Genomic DNA, 19,652 nt, shown 5'->3' with positions numbered 1-19,652 from the left:
TTTTAATCTGCTCCTGAAACTGTAAAACATGTTTTCTGCACCTGTCCTATAAAACTTTGTAATGATCTTAAAGATCTCTAGAAGGTTATCCTTCAACCTTTTCCTCTGGAGAAGAGAGTTTCAGACTATTCAGTCTTCCCTGATAGGTATAATTTTTAAAAATTCATTCCTGGGACATGGACGTCACTGGCTGGCCAGCATTTATTGCCCATCCCAAGTTACATGAGGGCAGTTGAGAGTCAACCTCATTGCTGTGGCTCTGGAGTCACATGTAGGCCAGACCAGCCAAGGACAGCAGATTTCCTTCCCTAAAGGACATTAGCGAACCAGGTGGGTTTTTGCAACAATTGACAATGGTTTCATGGTGATCAGTAGATTCTTGATTCCAGATTTTTTAAAAATAGAATTCAAATTTTACCATCTGCCTTGGCAGGCTTCAAACCCGGGTCCCCAGAACATTAGCTAAGTTTCTGGATTAATAGTCTCGCGACAATGCCAAGAGGCCATCGCCTCATGGTTTTAATATCATTCTTGGGGCATTTAGTACAAGAGTAAACAAGTCATGTTGAACTTGTATAAGACAATAGTTAGGCCTCACCTGAGCACTGTGTTCAGTTCTGGATGCCATACATGAGGAAGGATGTGAAGGCATTGGATACAGCACAGAGAAGATTCACAAGAATAATTCCAGAGATAAAGAACTGTAGCTATGAGGATAGATTGGAGAGGTTGGGTCTGTTTTTCTCGGAGAAAAGAAGGCTAAAAGTAGACTTGATGAAGGTGTTCAAAACACTGATGGGTATGTACAGAGTAAATAGTGAGAAACTGTTCTGCCTAAAGAGACCATCAAGAACTAGAGGGCACAGAATCAAAATAATGGACAAAAGGAGTAGAAGTGATGTGAGGAAAAACTTTACCCAGATAGTGGCTGGAGTCCAGCATGAACTTCCTGAGCAGGTGGTGGAGACAGGTTCGATTGAGGTATTCAAAAGAGGGACTGCTATCTGAAAAGAGAGAACGTGCAGGGTTACAGGGATAAAGCAGGCAAGTGGGATTAAGTAGAATGCTCTTTCAGGGAGCCCGTACAGACTCAATGGGCCGAATAGCCTCCTCCTGCAATGTAAAGACTCTGTGATTCTGAAATTTTTTTTGCATATTCTCCAGTGCCTCCATATCCTTTTATTGCAAGGCAAATTCGGTGGACTGGCTATCTTCACGTGTGAGAAACAACCATTCAGTTTGCTGGCAGTTCAAGGGATTTTATACTGGTGCTATATATCACCATAATTTCTCTTTCAGCTACAGAATAATGTGAATTATTGGCTGCTGCAGGACAGCTACTTGCTGTGGCCCAGACAGTGGCTGGGATTTTCTGGTTAATGACTGCGGGTGGGATGAAAAATTTGATGGACTTCAGACGGATATTTCCTGTCCTGCGGTGGCTGGGATTGAAAACTCCCGGCTAATGTCGCTGAAACTGGGATAAATTTGACTCTTAGTAGTTTAGCAGCACCACCTGCAGCCGCCTGCTGGCAGTGCAGCTTTTTGCAAATTATGAGAACATGCACCAGACACAGGACGTAAGAGTTTATAGAATGGGAACAGACTATTCACCCCAACTGGTACCTGCCACTGTTTATTCGCCACTTCAGCCTCATCCCATCTTTCCCCTTCCTCCCTCATCTAATTCTAATCCTCTATTCTCTTCTCCCTCATACTCTTACCTAGCATCTATATTATTCACCTTAACCGCTCTTTGTGCTAGTTAGATCCACATTCTTATTACTCTCCCGGTAAAGAAGTTCCTCCTGACTTCCCTACTGTATTTCTTGTTGTTGATCTTATATTGATGGCCTCCAGTTAAATTCTCAAGTCCACTGTGTGGGGCGGCGGGGGTGGGGGGGAGGGAGAGGGATCAGGATTTAATGATCAGCTGTTATCAAAATGAATGGCGGAGCAGGCTCAAAGGGCCAAATCGTCTATTCCTGCTTCTATTTTCTATGTTTACAAGAGGAAACATTCTCGCTCTGTCCATTCTATCAAAATGTTTCATAAGTTTAAAATCTCTATTAGGTCACCCTTACCTTTTCTAGAGAAAAGACATCAAGTCTGTTCATTCACCGACAAATATAACCTTGCAGTTGAGGTGTAATTCTGGTTGATCTATCTTGCCCCTTCTCCAGTGTCTCTCTATCCTTTTTATAATACAGCAGTCAGACCGTAAAACAATATGTTAAATGTGGATAACAAAGCTTTGACACAGCTTTATGTAACTTTGCTACTTTTCATTTCTATCCCTCTTAAAACATAAGCCCAGTATTTGGTTTGCTTTTTTTTTTACAAATGCTCTTCTTAATCTGTATCATTACTATTAATCATTTGTTCATTTGTGCTCCCAGGTAGGTCCCTTTGTCCATTAAAATTTTTTTTTCAAGTAATATGTAGCCTCCGTACCTTTCTTAACAAAATGAAATACTTCTTGCATGTCTTGTAATTTGGTTGCCGCTTTCCTCAGTATTACTTCTCCAAATTGGTGTCGTTCTCAAATTTAGAACACTACTACCCCAGGATCACTTCTCCCTGCCAGCCTGGAGTTCCCTCTCCTCGCGTGTCACGCTGGGTCCATCCACCACCCACTCTCCACACTAGCCTGGCTTCCAGCCAGTGCAGTTGATGTGTTGGCCTGCCTTAATGTGACGAGATGAATTGAGGGAATGATGTTTGGCATCTTGCAGTTCATCAAATCAATAAGTCCAGGGGCCAAAAGCCAAAATTGATCTAACTGTAAGCTTGGTTATGTTTTATTTCTGTTTCCCAAATATGGTGAATTTGATGGATGAATATTTATAAGATTGTAAGATGGATACAGATGAGGCAGAGTATTTTTTTTCTTTATTCATTGATGGGATGTAGGCATTTCTGGCAAGGCTAGCATTTGTTTCCCATCCCTATTGCCCTTGAACTGAGTGACTTGCTGGGCCATTTCAAGTGGACAGTTAAGAGTCAATCACATTGATCTTGAGTCACCAATAGGCAGAACCAGGTAAGGATGGCTGAATTCCTTCCGTAAAGGACACTGGTGAACCAGATGGATCTTTGCAACAATGGAGGGTTGTTGTCATGGTTATTACTGAAACTAGCTTTCAATTCCACATTTTTAATAATTGAATTTAAATTCCACCAGCTGCTGTGCTGGGATTTGAACCTGTGTCCCCAGAGCATTAGCTTGGGCCTCTGGAATACTAGTCCAATGATGTAACCACAATGCCATCATCTCCACCTAAATGCACTCATCCATCAGACCCTGGCACGACCACCAGCAGTTTTCCAATGATTCTTAGGATTTTATTTCTACTATTCCCCCCGGGGGAGGTTATGTGGTGCAGTGGGTTAGCATCCCTGCCCCTGAGGCAGAAACTCCAGGTTCAAGTCCCACCCCAGGACTTGATGAAGGAAGATGCATTCAAAATGCAGCCACATAGGTTGTGTGTGACAGCCTACAAAATCTTTCCAACACATGCCAATGACAGATGGTAAGAGTGGGGAGAGACTCTTGGTCAGCCATGCTTCATGTAGAGTGGTTCACCTCAAGCCTCTGGTGACAGGCTAGCGACATGTTCCAGGATCAACCTTGCTATGAGAACACATGAAACTCTGCCTTGTGCACTACTAGGTTTGGGAAGATAAACAACATCACCACACAACTGACAAAAATAAACAAGTTGCATTTATATAGCACCTTTCACAATCTTGAGCAGTCCCAAAGTGCATTCACGCCAATGGGATCTTCCGGTCCAACCAATGGCATGTTTCCTGGTGGGGAAGGGTGCATTTAATAGACACCCCGTTGACAAAGGCAGGACCAGAAGATCCCACCCCCGACCAACGATGAGCTGCCCTTTCTAATGCGAAACCAGCGGTGGGTTGCAAGAAAAATCTGGGTGAGGAGTTCAACACAAACTTGATTGCACAGGTGGTCCACTGCAGATACCTTTGAGCTTGGTCAATGATATGTAATAGCTGGTAAAGAATCCAGGTGCAACTCCTTTCACAATTTCTGAAGATCCCAAAGTACTTTACAACCACTGAAGAGATTTTGAATTGTAGTCACTGTTGCAATGTGGGAAACATGGAAGCCAACTTGTACACAGGGACGTCCCACAAACATCAGTGTGATAAGTAATCAGTTTATCTGTTTAAAGATGCAGGTTGGGGGATAAATATTGACTTAGGAGAGAACACCCCTGAACTGGTTTAACTTCTCATCTGAAAGTCAGCACCTCTGGTGCAGTATTTTCTCAGTGCTGATCTGAGACTGGCAACCGAGATTATGTGCTCAAGCTCTCGGGTCGGGCTTGAACCCACTCCTTACTGGACCCCACTTTTCAGATAAAACTGTTTATCTTTGATGCCTAAAAGGAATCGCACAGAAGGAGGCCATTCAGCCACTGTATTTGTTCTGGCTCTTTGAAAGAACATCGCACTGTTAGCGCAAGTGGGCAAACACGACCACTTCGGACTCAGAGTCAGGTTCAACAGCGGTACAGCTTTATTAACGTCGACGGAGGTGCAATCAGGACATACAAACAGCACTGTCCCGAAAGCACTCTGAAGGCCTGCCGCAATGGGCTACAGTTATACTCGAACTTTGACACGTTGTATGATTCAAATGTTAATGTTTTGTTTACAGTATTTGACTCTGACCATTCTGTGGTTGATGTGTTAAGTCTGGTGATTGCCCAGTCAAGGGAGGTGATAATTGTTTGAGATCTCCGGGGTTTCTTATACAATAGGTGTTTAATTGGATATCAGGAAGTCTTCCAAGTCTCGGAGGCCTTCTGAAGTGTTTGATAAGGGCTTCCTGATATCCTTGGAGCCAATTTAATTAAATGGAAGGTTATGCTCGGGTCGCTGTCTGTGTGGAGTTTGCACATTCGCCCTGCGTGGGTTTCCTCCGGGTGCTCCGGTTTCCTTCCACAGTCCAAAGATGTGCGGGCTAGGTTGATTGGCCATTCTAAATTGCCCCTTAGTGTCCCGGGATGCATAGGTTAGAGGGGTTAGTGGGTAAATATGTAGGGATATGTGGATAGGGCCTGGGTGGGATTGTGGTTGGTGCAGACTCGATGGGCCGAATGGCCTCTTTCTGCACTGTAGGATTCTATGATTCTAATGCTAATGTGAGTTCCTGACTCCCTTTGTCTGCCTTGTTTCTGCATTTTAAAAGACCTGCTTGTCTGTTCACACTTTGTGCCTGGCTGCTGCTTTGTCCTGTTTCATTTATTTGATTTTATTCTAAGAAATATTTAATCTAAGGAATCACAGAAATTTGTGTCCGCTTACAGCATTAAGCACCATTTATAGAATCATAGAATCCCTACAGTGCAGAAGGAGGCCATCCAACCTGCACCACCAACAATCCCACCCAGGTCCTGTCCTATCCCTGTAACTCCACATATTTACCTTCCTAATCCCCCTGACATTAAGGGGCAAATTATCATGACCAATCCACCTAACCTGCACATATTTGGACTGTGGGAGGAAACCAGAGCACCCGGAGGAAACCCACCATAGAACCATAGAACATTACAGCACAGAACAGGCCTTTTGGCCCTTCTTGCCTGTGCCGAACCATTTTTCTGCCTAGTCCCACTGATCTGCACCTGGACCATATCCCTCCACACCCCTCTCATCCATGTACCTGTCCAAGTTTTTCTTAAATGTTAAAAGTATTCACCACTTTATCTGGCAGCTCATTCCACACTCCCACCACTCTGTGTGAAGAAGCCCCCCCCTAATATTCCCTTTAAACTTTTCCCCCTTCACCCTTAACCACTTGCTTGCTTTATAAAAGACTTTGCTTAAAAAAAGAGTGCCAAACTAAATCACTTTATCATTCGATTAGGTATTGGCACAAAATCATGAATATGCAGCCATCTAGTTTTATAAAGACTCAGAATCTCTAAAGTGCGGAAGGTGACCATCCAGCCGATCGAGTCCGCACCAACTCTCTGACAGAACATCTCAGCCAGGCATGATCCCCCCCGCCCCACCCACCCCCGGGAGAGCATGAATCAAATATCTTATACTGAATTGAAACCAGATGAAATATTATTTAGGTTAGACAATGTTTTCGGACAGCCATAATGCCAGAGACTGCTGTTTCCCCATAGCCCTGTAAATATTTTCCCACTGAAATATAAATTAATTTTATCGAGAAAAAGACCAGACTTTTGCCTTATTCCAAAAATACCTATCTTTTAAATTATATGGTCGTATTTGCTTTAACTAGCTTTGGGGTTTAAAAAAAAAGGCGACATGGACAAGTTGGGCCGAAGGGCCTGTTTCCATGCTGCAAACCTCTATGACTCTATAACTGAATTAATTTGCTTTAACAAAATTGATTTTTACAAATATACTATTCCTGGAAAGAGCGACATGCTGTCAAAATTTTTCATCCTGCACTCATCAGAACAAACGTATGACTTTGAGCAAAGCAGCCAGCATAATCAAGAATTCCACGCACCCTGGACATTCTCGCTTCCACCTTCTTCCGTCGGGAAATAGATATAAAAGTCTGAGATCACACACCAACCGACTCAAGACAGTTTCTTCCCTGCTGCCATCAGACTTTTGAATGGACCTACCATATATTAAGTTGATCTTTCTCTACACCCTAGCTATGACTATAACACTACATTCTGCATCCTCTTCTTTCCCGCTCCCCTATGTACTCTATGAACAGCATGCTTTGTATAGCACGCAAGAAACAATACTTTTCACTGTATACCAATACATGTGACAATAAATTAAATCAAATACCAGGTATGTAGGCCATATGTCCCAACGACTGGTGGATTTTATAAAACAGCATGTCCCTTTGACTGTTCGCAATAGACACAGAACTGACCGCACTTAACCAGCCTGTACTTGCAAAATTCAGAACATAATGTCCAATGTTAGATGTGATTCTGCAATTGAGCAGAACTTGCTGAACAATCTCAACTGTGCTAAGAATTACACTTAAATCCAATTTAAGATTATCAGTTAGGCTTGCAATGTAGCCCACTAACGCTTGTTAAAAGCTGCATATATTCATATGCAGGGACCAGTCCTGTGCAGGCAAAAGGATTATGTCCAGATATTGCACCTTTTTGAATAAACTAAAGCATGGGGGAGACAATAACTTCCTGATTCATTTGTCGCGGCAACATCTCAATCAATCAAAACAAACTTGCCAACCAATCAATAGTCCTTTCCTCGTGCATGATAAATTGTTGTACCCTTGAAATTTGGCATTCTTCAGTCTGTCTGATGAGTGAAAGATGAAAAGCTTCGACAGCATGTCTCCTTTTTCAGAAATACTCAAATTCCGTACTACCAAGCAATTAAATATACAATGCCTGTGTTCACCACTAGGTGGAGGAAAGGTGTAATCAAAGGCTGGCAATTTTCATTACAAATCTGGACCAAGGAATATATAAATTAACGCATTATGTCTTTAAAGTGGGTCTGAAATACCCCTGTTTATCCTGGTCCCATCTACCCCCTGGTCTCTAACCTCAGCACCAAAAGGCTTTAATTGATTTAAACTCTCCATGTGCAATGCCATAGAATATTGGTTATTGCTTTACTTTGATCATAAGAACCAGGAGCAGGAGTGGGCCATCTGGCCCCTCGAGCCTGCTCTGCCATTCAATAAGATCATGGCTGATCTTTCCATGGATTCAGCTCCACTTACCCGCCCGCTCACCATAACCCTTAATTCCTTTACTGTTCAAAAATTTATCTATCCTTGCCTTAAAAACATTCAATGAGGTAGCCTCAACTGCTTCATTGGGCAGGGAATTCCAAAGATTCACAACCCCTTGGGTAAAGAAGTCCCTCCTCAACTCAGTCCTAAATCTGCTCCCCCTTATTTTGAGGCCATGCCCCCTTGTTCTAGTTTCACCTGCCAGTGGAAACAACTCCCCTGCTTCTATCTTATCTATTCCCTTCATAATCTTATATGTTTCTATAAGATCTCACCTCATTCTCCTGAATTCCAATGAGTATAGCCCCAGTCTACTCAGTCTCTCCTCATAAGCCAACCCTCTCCACTTGGGAATCAACCCAGTGAAATTCCTAGGTGCCAGTGCCAGTATATCCCTTCTCAAGTAAGGAGTCCAAGGTACTCCAGGTGACCTTGTGATTTATAGTAAATTGAGATTAAGAGGAGGGATCAGTGCTTCAGATCATGTAAAACCTGTTCAGAGGGTCAACATTCTTTGCCATAATTTCAGTAAAGCAGGAATTTTCTCCCAAGTCGAGAAAGCATTCTGCCTTCAGCCAAACACCACCACAGATAGTGAATCGATCATTGCTGCTTGTGTTTTCCTATATAATGATAGTTACTGCACAGCAAAAATAAACAAATTGCATTTATATAGCACCTTTCACCACCTAAAGAAGTCCCAAAGTGCATTACAGCCAAGCAAATTAAGATAATTTGACTATGTGATCTACTGAATAAATCCAAATACGTTTCCTTCCCTTATTACATTTTTTTTGTTATTCAAAGTCTTCCATATGTTATCATATCTTGTTAATCCAAGAAAATCCTGATGTCTTTTCCAGGACAAGGACTTTGGAAAACATGCCTTGCACAAAGGACATTCCAATCCCCCAGCAGAGGTAACTTCCAGCCTGAAAACATACCAGCATTTTACACTGGAAAAGGCTTACCTTGGAGAGGACTTCTTCTGGGCTTTCACCCCAGTGGCTGGTGATTTTATACGCTTCAGATTTTTTACACCAGTGAAAGTGGACAGGTAGGTTGGGCTATTAAGTGGATCTAATGCTCTGTGAAACACAACATCAGCCTGGATTTGTGTAGCACCTTTAACATAATAAAAACACCCAGGGGGACTTTGCAGGGGGAGGGAGAGGGGGTTGTTGAAGGAGCAGAGAAAGACAGAGAGGTTTGAGAATGCCCACATTCTCACTCTGATTTTCTTTAGAAGGTGTACGAGGCAGATTTTTTACACAGAGAGTAGTGAGTGCCTGGAACTCGCTGCCGGGGGAGGTAGTGGAAGCAGATACGGTAGTGACTTTTAAGGGGTGTCTTGACAAATACACGAATAAGATGGGAATAGAGGGATATGGTCCCGGAAGGGTAGAGGGTTTTAATTAAGTCGGGCAGCATGGTCGGTGCAGGCTTGGAGGGCCGAAGGGCCTGCTCCTGTGCTGTAGGTTTCTTTGTTCTTTGTTTAGGGAGGGAATTCCAGGGCTTAGGGCCTCAGCAGCGAAAGACATGGCAACCAGAGCTGGGGCGATTGAAGCATGATATCTAAGGAAACTAGAGTTTGCAAGGGACAAGGAATAAGAAGTTTAAAGTCGTGATGTTGCTTAACCAGGAGTCAATATAGGTCAACAAGTACAGGGATGGTGGATGAATGAGACAAGGTGTGAATAAGGACACTGGTAGCAGAGGTTAGAATGACCTCTGGTTTATGGAGGGTGTAACATGGGAAAGCTGCCAGGAGAGTTTTGTAATATTTATGTGCTGAGTTACCAAAGGTATGAATGAGGGTTTCAGCAGCAAATGAGCTGCGACAGAGGTGGAGTTGGGCAATGTTATGGAGGTGGAGTCAGGGAAGTTGTGGTTCACTGGGACTCGGCTTGAAGGAGCTGGGTCTGGCTCTTATGGACAAGATGTTCTTGGCAATGGCATGAGGGATGATAGGAGAGAAAGCAGAGAACAATGTGCATTCAGGGACTAGAGCTATGGGGATGCTTAGAGGAAGTTTGACTCTGGGCAAGGGAAGCAGCAGAAGTTGCTGATCAGATGGTTGCTACCATCGTGACAGAGGAGTCCATGAGCTCCTTGTATGTATTGGAGGTGAGGGTGGAGGAGTTAGGAGAGGTGTTTAACCTGCCCTTGCAGTAGAAAAAAGCTGGAGATAATCTTTGCATTTGAGGATGATCCTGGAATAGTGAGCAATTTTGGAAGATGAAAGCAGGACCTGATAGTTGTTTGATGTGGTCCAGCCAGATCTGATGGTGAATCGCGAATCCAGTTGTTCTCCACATTCATCCAAGTCTGCGGCCCTAGGAATGAAGGGAGTGGAAATGTGGGCTGTACTGGGGACAGGCTAGGTTGATAGAGAGCCACCCATTCAATGTCTCTCCACAGTCCATGTACATACCCTATTAAAGGCTCTGGTGGAACTTAAACATCAGAGTCTTCAGCTTCAGAAAAAGGTGAGAGCTTGTTGTTTGGTAAATCTACCCATGTGAAGCACATGTACTAATATTGAGAGACAGTGAGTGTGGGGCTTTCTCTCCTGGAATTGGCGCGCACGGCTAATGATTGTTAGCCTCATTTGGCTGCTCTGATTCCAATCGGACAATACTGGGCTGGACAGTGAGTCTTGGGCGACTGGGGATAGAGCTTCTTAGCTGTGTATCTATGAACATGCCCAGGGACACAGGATGTGGGAGCATTCACTGATTATTTTACCGTTGTCAAATACTGCCCCAACTACCCAGCTGAAATAAGCTAGCATGGGCCATAGTAAAATTTTGGTCTGTATAACTCAGTTATTACTTTGGGCTAAGTTTTGAACTGTCAGGAATGATCCTTTTTTTAAAATGGGAATCAAACATGGACCTAAATTTATGGTTTAAAAGAACTTGAACTCTTTCCCCCCCCCAAAGAGCTGTTGAGTCTGGAGCATCAATTGAAAATTTAAAACTGAGCTTGATAGGTTTTTGTTGGTTAAGCGTATTAAAGGTTACAGAAACAAGGTAGGTAAATGGAATTAAGATCCAGATTAACATTGCTGCAAAAAGAGACATGTTGTCAAAGCTTTTCATCTTGCACTCATCAGGACAATTTGCAAGAATACCAATGTCAGTGGAGACAACAAATTTATGCTGCATGAAAAGAGAGTGCTCATTGGTTGGCAAGTGGACTCCCTTTCGTTCCCTCCAACCCCGCTCCCGGTTCTCTCCCCACCCTCTCTCTGGTTCTGTACGCCATGTTCCCACCCTTTTCTGGTTCTCTACCCCATCCCCTCTCTCTGATTCTGTTTTCCACTCCCAGTCCCTTGGTGCTATGTCCTCCTACATCCTTTGTGCTCCACCCACCTCTCTCCCCCCCTAGTGCTCTACCCTCTGCGCAGCACCAGTGCTCTATCTCTAGCATGCTCTGTCCCTCTCTCTCTCTGACACCCACTCTTTCCCTCTGGTGCTCGCTCACTCCCTCTGACACCCGCTCTCTCTCTGTCTCTTTGGCACACAGTTGTTCTCTCTCTCTCTCTCTCTCTCTCTCTCTCTCTCTCTCCCTGGCATCCTCTTGCCCATTCTCTCTCTCTGTCTGGCTCTTTGTCTTGCATTCAGAGATATAGCTGTGTTGAATGTGAATTCTGTTTGTGCTGTACCAATCTGCAGCATCGGCACTGAACTGTTCTTTGAATAGATGTCTTGAGTAAGCACAGGGAATAGTCAGTAAAATGTCATCCTGATCAAGACCAGTTCTTTTCTTTGGCCGGATCACCCCTGTTGCGACATGCTCTTGGAGAGGTTTGCACACATTTCATGAAATGTGATACATTAAAGTATGATGATGATTGTTAGAAGGATTAGTTTTGGTACAAATGTAACTTTGTCTGACCTGGTTGCCTTTCCTACTTGTGCATTGAACTTCTGTTTTGTTCTGTTCCCAGGTTTTTCTTTCGCAGTGGGAATATTGAGCATCCTGGTGACAAGCTTTTCAACACCACGGTTGAAGTTTTGCCTTTTGATGTAAGTCCTTTTTTGAAATTAAAATTTTAGAAAATCTGCACTGTAGATGGAGAGTGTGGCTGGATAGGGAGGGGTGAGGATGGAGAGTGTGGCTGGATAGGGAGGGGTGAGGATGGAGAGTGTGGCTGGATAGGGAGGGGTGAGGATGGAGAGTGTGGCTGGATAGGGAGGGGTGAGGATGGAGAGTGTGGCTGGATAGGGAGGGGTGAGGATGGAGAGTGCAGCTGGATAGGGAGGGGTGAGGATGGAGAGTGCAGCTGGATAGGGAGGGGTGAGGATGGAGAGTGCAGCTGGATAGGGAGGGGTGAGGATGGAGAGTGCAGCTGGATAGGGAGGGGTGAGGATGGAGCGTGCAGCTGGATGGGGAGGGGTGAGGATGGAGAGTGCGGCTGGATAGGGAGGGGTGAGGATGGAGAGTGCGGCTGGATAGGGAGGGGTGAGGATGGAGCGTGCAGCTGGATAGGGAGGGGTGAGGATGGAGAGTGTGGCTGGATAGGGAGGGGTGAGGATGGAGAGTGCAGCTGGATAGGGAGGGGTGAGGATGGAGAGTGCAGCTGGATAGGGAGGGGTGAGGATGGAGAGTGCAGCTGGATAGGGAGGGGTGAGGATGGAGCGTGCAGCTGGATGGGGAGGGGTGAGGATGGAGAGTGCGGCTGGATAGGGAGGGGTGAGGATGGAGAGTGCGGCTGGATAGGGAGGGGTGAGGATGGAGGGATGAGGATGGAGAGTGCGGCTGGATAGGGAGGGGAAAGGATGGAGTGTGCAGCTGGATCGCGAGGGGTGAGGATGGAGAGTGCGGCTGGATAGGGAGGGATGAGGTCAAGTCAGAAATTGTAAACATGGATCAGAAATTGAACATTGAGGCATTGGCGGACTGGGAGCTCATGCAGTTCACTGCGTTGGTCAGTAATATGTGTCCAACTATCTTTAACGGACTCTGACTTTATTATTCTAATTTACAGACAGAGCAGACATGGAAGGAGACCTTACTGGATGGTAAAGACAAGTCTCCAAAATATCAGAGAACAGAAGATGGGTACATCCGAATTGGTAAGACTATCACACACACTGATGTAGTATTGGGATTTCTACTTCTGTTGCACAGCATCAACATTCATTTAATTTTGTATCAAATAGCCTCTGGCCAGTTGGACAGCCTTAGAATGGAGTTAGATACAAGGCTGAGCAGAGCTTAGGCTATGAAATTGGGGAAAATAATTGCCCATGTGAAACAAATGCTGAACGATCGAATAATATGGCTTACCAGGTCTTCCAATCCTTTCCTTGTGTTTCAGCTTCCTTCACAAATGGCATCGCTGAGGGAGTTGTCGATCCAATGTTTGGTCCGTTAGAGGTCGTCCGTTTGTCTACCCTGTCAGACTCACCAGTCTGGGTGATACTTAGTGAGGTATTTCTCGTTCCAACTCTCCACTGTTATAACCAGGCCTTCAGCTGTCTTAAGCTCTGGAATTCCCTCTCTAAACCTCTCTACCTCTCGCTTCTCCTTTACGATACTGTGACTCAATGTCACAAAGTTTGTCTGAGTATTGGTCCTTTAAAGTGTCTTGGAGTGTTTTCACTATATTTTTTTTAATGCAAGTTGTTATTTTTTTTATTCATTCATGGGACATGGGTGTCGCTGGCTGGCCAGCATTTATTGCCCACCCCTAGTTGCCCTTGAGAAGGTGGTGGTGAGCTGCCTTCTTGAATCTCTGCAGTCCATGTGCTGTGGGTTGACCCACAATGCTATTAGAGATGGAATTCCAGGATTTTGACCCAACGATAGCGAAGGAACAGCGATATCTTTCCAAGTCAGGATAGTGAGTGGCTCGGAGGGTGGTGGTGTTCCCATGTACCTGCTGCCCTTGTCCTTCTAGATGGAAGTGGTCGTGGGTTTGGAAGGTGCTGTCTAAGGTTCTTTGGTGAATTGCCGCAGTGCATCTTGTAGATAGAACTGCAGAAATTCACCAAAGATTGTTAATAAATTATATTGTGCTGGCTAATAGTCAGAGCTCATAATCTTAGAAGAGTTGTTTTGAATTGATTTCTGCAGTGAAACATGTTTCCTGGAACAGGAAGTACGTGGTAGGTTCGGTTGAGGAAGATCCGTTTGATTTGCTGTGTCTAGATTACCAGCCCTGCCCTGACCTTTCACCATACCAGAGTGTTTAGTCTCTCAGTCCCTGGCAGCTCAATGCAACCGTTGAATACCAGTGTACAGAAATACTTCCTGGCACTTCCTCTGCACCTCCCCTTTACGTCACTAACCCTCTCCGCTCTCTTGTCCGGCTGATATGTCGTTTTGAAATGTAGTCGCTATTGTAATGTAGCAACTAATTCCTTCGCTCCGGAATTATATGTGGCCCCTTCAAGGGTAGGAATGGAAAAAGGAAAGAGCTTGCATTTCCAAAGCTCATTTCTCAACTTCACGATATCTCAAAGTGCTTTACAGCCAATTAAGGACTTTATGAAATGCCGCCGCTGTTGTAATGTAGGAAAAGGCAGCAGCCAATTTGTGGACAGCAAGATCCCACAAACATCAGTGTGATAAGTGACTAGAAAATCCATAATTGGTCATGTTGGTTGAAGTTTAATTATTGGCTTAGGACATCCCTTCTCCTCCTCCAGCAATGCAATGTATATTTTTCATCTGCCTAAGAAGACAGATAGGGCTTCATCTGAAAGACAGTGGCTGGAATTGCCCAACCTGGTCCCCAGCTGGGATAGCAGCAATGTAATCCCACAGGATTTATAGTCTCTCTCTCTTTCTCTCTCTCGGTACGGGTGTAATTCTCTATTTTGCTTTGATTGTTTTATTAATGCTTGCTCATTTCTGTGTAAAAGAGTTTATTGGGTGGCATGATTGTGATTAAAATATGGAAGGTTTTGGTACAATAAATGCTGAGAAGATGTTTCCACTTGCGAGTGACCGAGACCTAGGGGCCATGAATATAATATAATCATTAATAAATGCAATAGGTAACTCAGGCCAAACCCCAGAGAGTGATTAGAATGTGGAATTCACTTTAATATCATAAGAAGCAAAAATAGGCCATTCAGCCCATTGAACCTGCTCCTGGCTGACCTGATTGTGGCCTTACCTTTCCTGCCCGTTACCCATATTCCTTGGGCTCTTTTGTCAGTCAAAGATCTGTCTAATTCAGCTTTGAATATATTCAATGACCCAGATTCCATTGGCCACCGGGGGAAAGAATTTCAAAGACTTTGGAAGAAGCAATTCCTCCTCATCGCCGTCTTAAATACGGGGAGGCCCTTTTATTTTGCAACTGCCACTGATTCTAGACTTCCCCACAAAGGGGAAACATCCTCTCAACATCCACTCTCATCAAGCCCCCTCAGAATTTAAGATCGCCGCTCATTCTTATAAACTCCAACGGGTTTAGGCTCAATCTGCTCAACCTTTCCTCGTAAGACAGCCCCTTCATGCCAGGAATTAGCCTAGTGGACCTTCTCGAAACTGCTTCCAATGCCTCCTTAGATATGGAGGTCAGACACAGTATACAGTCCTCCAGCTGCAAAGAACAAAGAAAATTACAGCACAGGAACAGGCCCTTCGGCCCTCCAAGCCTGCACCGACCATGCTGCCCGACTGAACTAAAACCCCCTACGCTTCCAGAAAGAACAAAGAAAATCTCAGTCTCAGCAATGCCCTGTACAGTTGTAGCAAGACTTCTCTCCCTTTTCACACTCCTTCCTCCTTGCAAACAAAAGTTTAAAGTTAAGTTTACGTTTTTATTTATTCGTCACAAGTAAGGCTTACATTAACATTGCAATGAAGTTACTGTGAAATTCTCCTAGTCGCCACAGTCCGGTGCCTGTTCGGGTCAATGTACCTAACCAGCACGTCTTTCAAAATGTGGGAGGAAACCGGAGCACCCGGAGGAAACCCACGCAGATACGGGGAGAACGTGCAAACTCCACACAGACAGTGAAGCCGGGAATCGAACTTGGGTCCCTGGCGCTGTGAAGCAGCAGAGCTAACCACTGTGCCACCATGCTGCCTGAGTAGAATAGAATAGAAACCCGACAGTGTGGAAAGAGGCCATTCGGCCCATCGAGTCTGCACCGCCCACAATCCCACCCAGGCCCTATCCCCATATCCCTACATATTTACCCACTAATCCCTCTAACCTACCCATCTCAAGACACTAAGGGGCAATTTTAGCACGGCCAATCAACCTAACCCGCACATCTTTGGACTGTGGGGGGAAACCGGAGCACCCGGAGGAAACCCACGCAGACACGAGGAGAATGTGCAAACTCCACACAGACAGTGACCCAAGCCGGGAATCGAACCCAGGTCCCTGGAGCTGTGAAGCAGCAGTGCTAACCACTGTGCTACCGTGCCGCCCCTAGTTGAGGCAAATAGCATAGATGCATTTAAACAGAAGCTGGGATAGAGCACTGAGGGAGAAATGAATAGAGGATCATGTTGATATGTAGCCTGTGTGGAGAGCAGAATCACTGGCAAGGACTAGTTTGTCGAATGGCCTGTTTCTGTGCTGCAAAATTCTAACTCGCAGAAAAATGCTTTGTAAACACACTAATTGATTACAATATTGTGATATTTCTTTCAGATATTCATAAAGAAAGCTGAGACTTAACAGTAGAGAAGATTTAGTTTTGGCCATGATGGAGGTGTCTCCCTTCCAGACTGGAACAGTTTGTCTCGTGAAATCTCTGTTCTTGGATCATCGATTTCATCACAGGAAAACTCCCCAACACCAGCTGCTCAATTCGGGAAGAGCAATCGGGGGGGCGGGGGGGGTGGAGGTCTTGAATGAGGCAAACTCCCTTCTCTTCCTTTTCCCCCACTCCAACCCCCCGCCAAAAGAAAAGTGTATACAGACGCACCCACGAACAGCTCATGCTGGACCTGACAGCATTTTAATACTCAACTGAACAAAGATTGTGTGAAATCAAAATCCACTTATAACGCGACCTTCCATCCTGATGCACACTGGTCCAATTTATTAAGAGTGGCACCATTTTTAACCTGTACCTTGCTAAATGTATTATTCTCTGTGAGGTGCTGACGGTGACGGACACTTGCGCTCCAGAGGAAGAAAAGGGACTGTCTCTCAGTGAAGTAGGATAGGACGGGGAGCGGATCCGTGGGATGGGATGGGATAGCCAGCATCTCTGATTGAAAGGGGTAGGATCGGGGAGCTTCTTTAAATGAAGGGAAGGGATACGGAGCATCTCTACTCAAGACTGGAAAAATAAAGAGAGTTTCTGAACAACGTCTCAAATCAGGGATTTATCCACATCATTTACATACTCATTTTTACTCATTTTGGAGACAATTTTATATCCACTAAATTCAGTAGTATTTCAGATGTAAGCATGATTGCTGATTCTTAAACAGCTCCTGAAATATTTAACTGGAGTCGTAGTTTGCGGGAATTCCTTTGAAATGGGTGCTGGATAAATCCCTGTTTCCCATGTAGATTTGCTGATTCATGGGGGTTGGAAAAAAAAAATCTCAATTTTTGAGGGATAGTTTTGGATACTCCACATGGCGGTTTGATCCTTTTCCTAGTTGGTGTGAAAGTTTGACAGAACAAACTAGATGTTAGTGCTGTGCTCCAGATCCTCTGAGGGTGTTGAGAGCTACCCCGAGTCAAGAACTCATTCATTTACTTTGCCTAATGAATGCAGATCCTTGTTTTTAAATCCTTGTCAACCAAAACAACGCTGTACCAGATTCTATTCTTATTTATAGTCCAAAGTTGAAGGGTCTGAATGTTGCCATGTCAATAATTGTACTGTGAAAGTTGGTGTGAGTGAACGATGGAGGATTCTCTGTGATCACAGCAACCTTTCCATGTAAAATTATTGGTGGGAGGAATTTTACTCCCAAGGTGTTTTTATGTTAACAGTAATAAAGCTCAGAGCGAACGGATGAAAGAATTTAATATATTCATTTTATAAACTGTACTATTTTACACAACAATCTGTAAATGAGGTCCAGTTTGTAGATAATAAATGTGTATCATTAATAATGCCTAACTGGATGGAGGAAAATCATTGGGCCAAATCTTCTGCTCTCCAGATCACCAGAGATTAGGACGACTGATGTTGCACATCAGGATCCTCTGGAAGTCCTGATCTGTGTGGGAATTACTGAGGAAGTTTAAGCTTCTGATAGGCTCTCCAGGGACCCTCTGAGAATGTATCCGACTCTAACTCCCAAGTTGGAGACTAGAGAGAGGTTGGTGGTATTTGCATAGTTACCGAAGAAAATGTTGAGACTGATTAAAACCTGGTCCAACACCTAGGTAACTACACAATCAACCTGCCCGCAAGAAACAATGCTTTTCATTCTACACTAATACATGTGACAATAATAAATCAAATCAAAGCCCCCATTCCCCAAACAACTACTACCCACCCGACCATTCTGATTTAAGTCCTCCCCACGGCTACCCCCACCCCCAACCCTTGAACTGACTAATCTCTTCCACCAAACTATTTCCCTGCACACACCCCGCTCTCCACTCCCCACCCCACTACACACGCAACCCAACCACCCACCTACCACCTCATTCACACTACCCATCATTTATCCACACACCCATTCACTAATAGTCAAAGACTGGACTTTTCCCTATGGCAGGAAAAAAGAGGCTGTGTCCTGTTTCCACTGCCCCCCACCCCCCCCAACCCCAACAACTCTACTCTGTGCTGTACTGCAGTGCACATTTCTTTGACAGCCAGTGTCAGAAGATCCCGGAAGAAATGTGCAGCACCTTCCACACGGCATTGCCGCTGCTCGGAAGGTTCAGGTCATTATAATCAAATGACCATGAATCACTCTGATTAATTCTGGCTAACCTGAACATTTAGCTTTCATTTGAGTGAGGACTGATTATTCTCCTAATAGCTCCCAGTGTGTGGGGTACTCAGCCACACAGACCACACAGGTCTCTGGTTCACTGTTCTATCCATTCCATTTCAAGTTCATTGATATCAGTTGTAGTGATGATAAGGGTCCTGCAGTTCACTTTACAGTGTCCTTCTGGTTTTTTTTATTGATGTGAGTGTTGGCAAAGCCAGCATTTATTGCTCATAACTAATTGCCCTACAGAAGTATGAGCTGCTTTCTTAAACTGCTACAGCCCATGTGGTGAAGATGGTCCCACAGCGCTGTTCAGGATGAAGGCCCAGCCATGATGAAGGAACAGCAATATACTTCCAAGCCAGGATGCTGTTTGACTTGGAGGGAAACTTGCACATGATGGTGTTCGTATGTAGCCACTGCCTTTGTTTTTCTAGAGCTGTGCGGTGCAGGTCATGGATTTGGAAGGTGCTTTTGAAGAAGCCTTAGTGAGTTGCTGCAGTGCATCTGGTAGATGGTACACACACTAACTAGAATCAAAGATCCCTACAGTGCAGAAGGAGGCCATTAGGCCTATTAAGCCTGCACCGACCACAATCTCACCCAGACCCTATCACCGTAACCCTGCCAATCCCTCTAACACTAAGGGGCAATTTAGCATGGCCAATCAACCTAACCCGCACATCTTTGGAGTGTGGGAAGAAACTGGAGCACCCAGAGGAAACCCACGCAGACACGGGGAGAATGTGCAAGCTCCACACAGGCACTGGAGGCCAGAATTGAACCTAGGTCCCTGGTGCTGTGAGGCAGCAATGCTAACCACTGTGACACCGTGCCACCCTTTGTGCTGGTGGGGAAGGGACTGGATCATTAATGTGGGGATGAGTTGCCAATCATGCAGGCGATGTGCTGGATGGAGTCCAACTTCTTGCATGTTGTTCGAGCTGCATTCATTCTAAACATGTGCCTTAGAGGTGGTGGAAAGGTTTTGGGGAGTTCAGAGGTG

The 19,652-nt window shown here is 44.7% G+C and overlaps 1 protein-coding gene across 1 annotated transcript in view; it reads left to right on the top strand.

Moving 5' to 3' along the window:
- The window catches only part of mgat4b (alpha-1,3-mannosyl-glycoprotein 4-beta-N-acetylglucosaminyltransferase B), a 232,042-nt gene extending 214,230 nt beyond the window's left edge, over positions 1 to 17,812 (top strand). The window contains exons 11-15 of the mRNA XM_078231799.1: positions 8,614 to 8,807; positions 11,706 to 11,784; positions 12,747 to 12,834; positions 13,080 to 13,192; positions 16,383 to 17,812. Coding sequence (XP_078087925.1) covers positions 8,614 to 8,807; positions 11,706 to 11,784; positions 12,747 to 12,834; positions 13,080 to 13,192; positions 16,383 to 16,409 — 501 coding nt within the window. The 3' untranslated portion in view covers positions 16,410 to 17,812. The remainder of the gene's footprint in view (positions 1 to 8,613; positions 8,808 to 11,705; positions 11,785 to 12,746; positions 12,835 to 13,079; positions 13,193 to 16,382) is intronic.
- Positions 17,813 to 19,652: the final 1,840 nt, after the last annotated feature.

Source organism: Mustelus asterias, chromosome 16 (assembly GCF_964213995.1).
Source record: "Mustelus asterias chromosome 16, sMusAst1.hap1.1, whole genome shotgun sequence".
Taxonomy (NCBI): Eukaryota; Metazoa; Chordata; class Chondrichthyes; order Carcharhiniformes; family Triakidae; genus Mustelus; species Mustelus asterias.
Note: the sequence above shows the minus strand (reverse complement) of the source record. Positions and strands in the feature narration are given on the sequence as shown.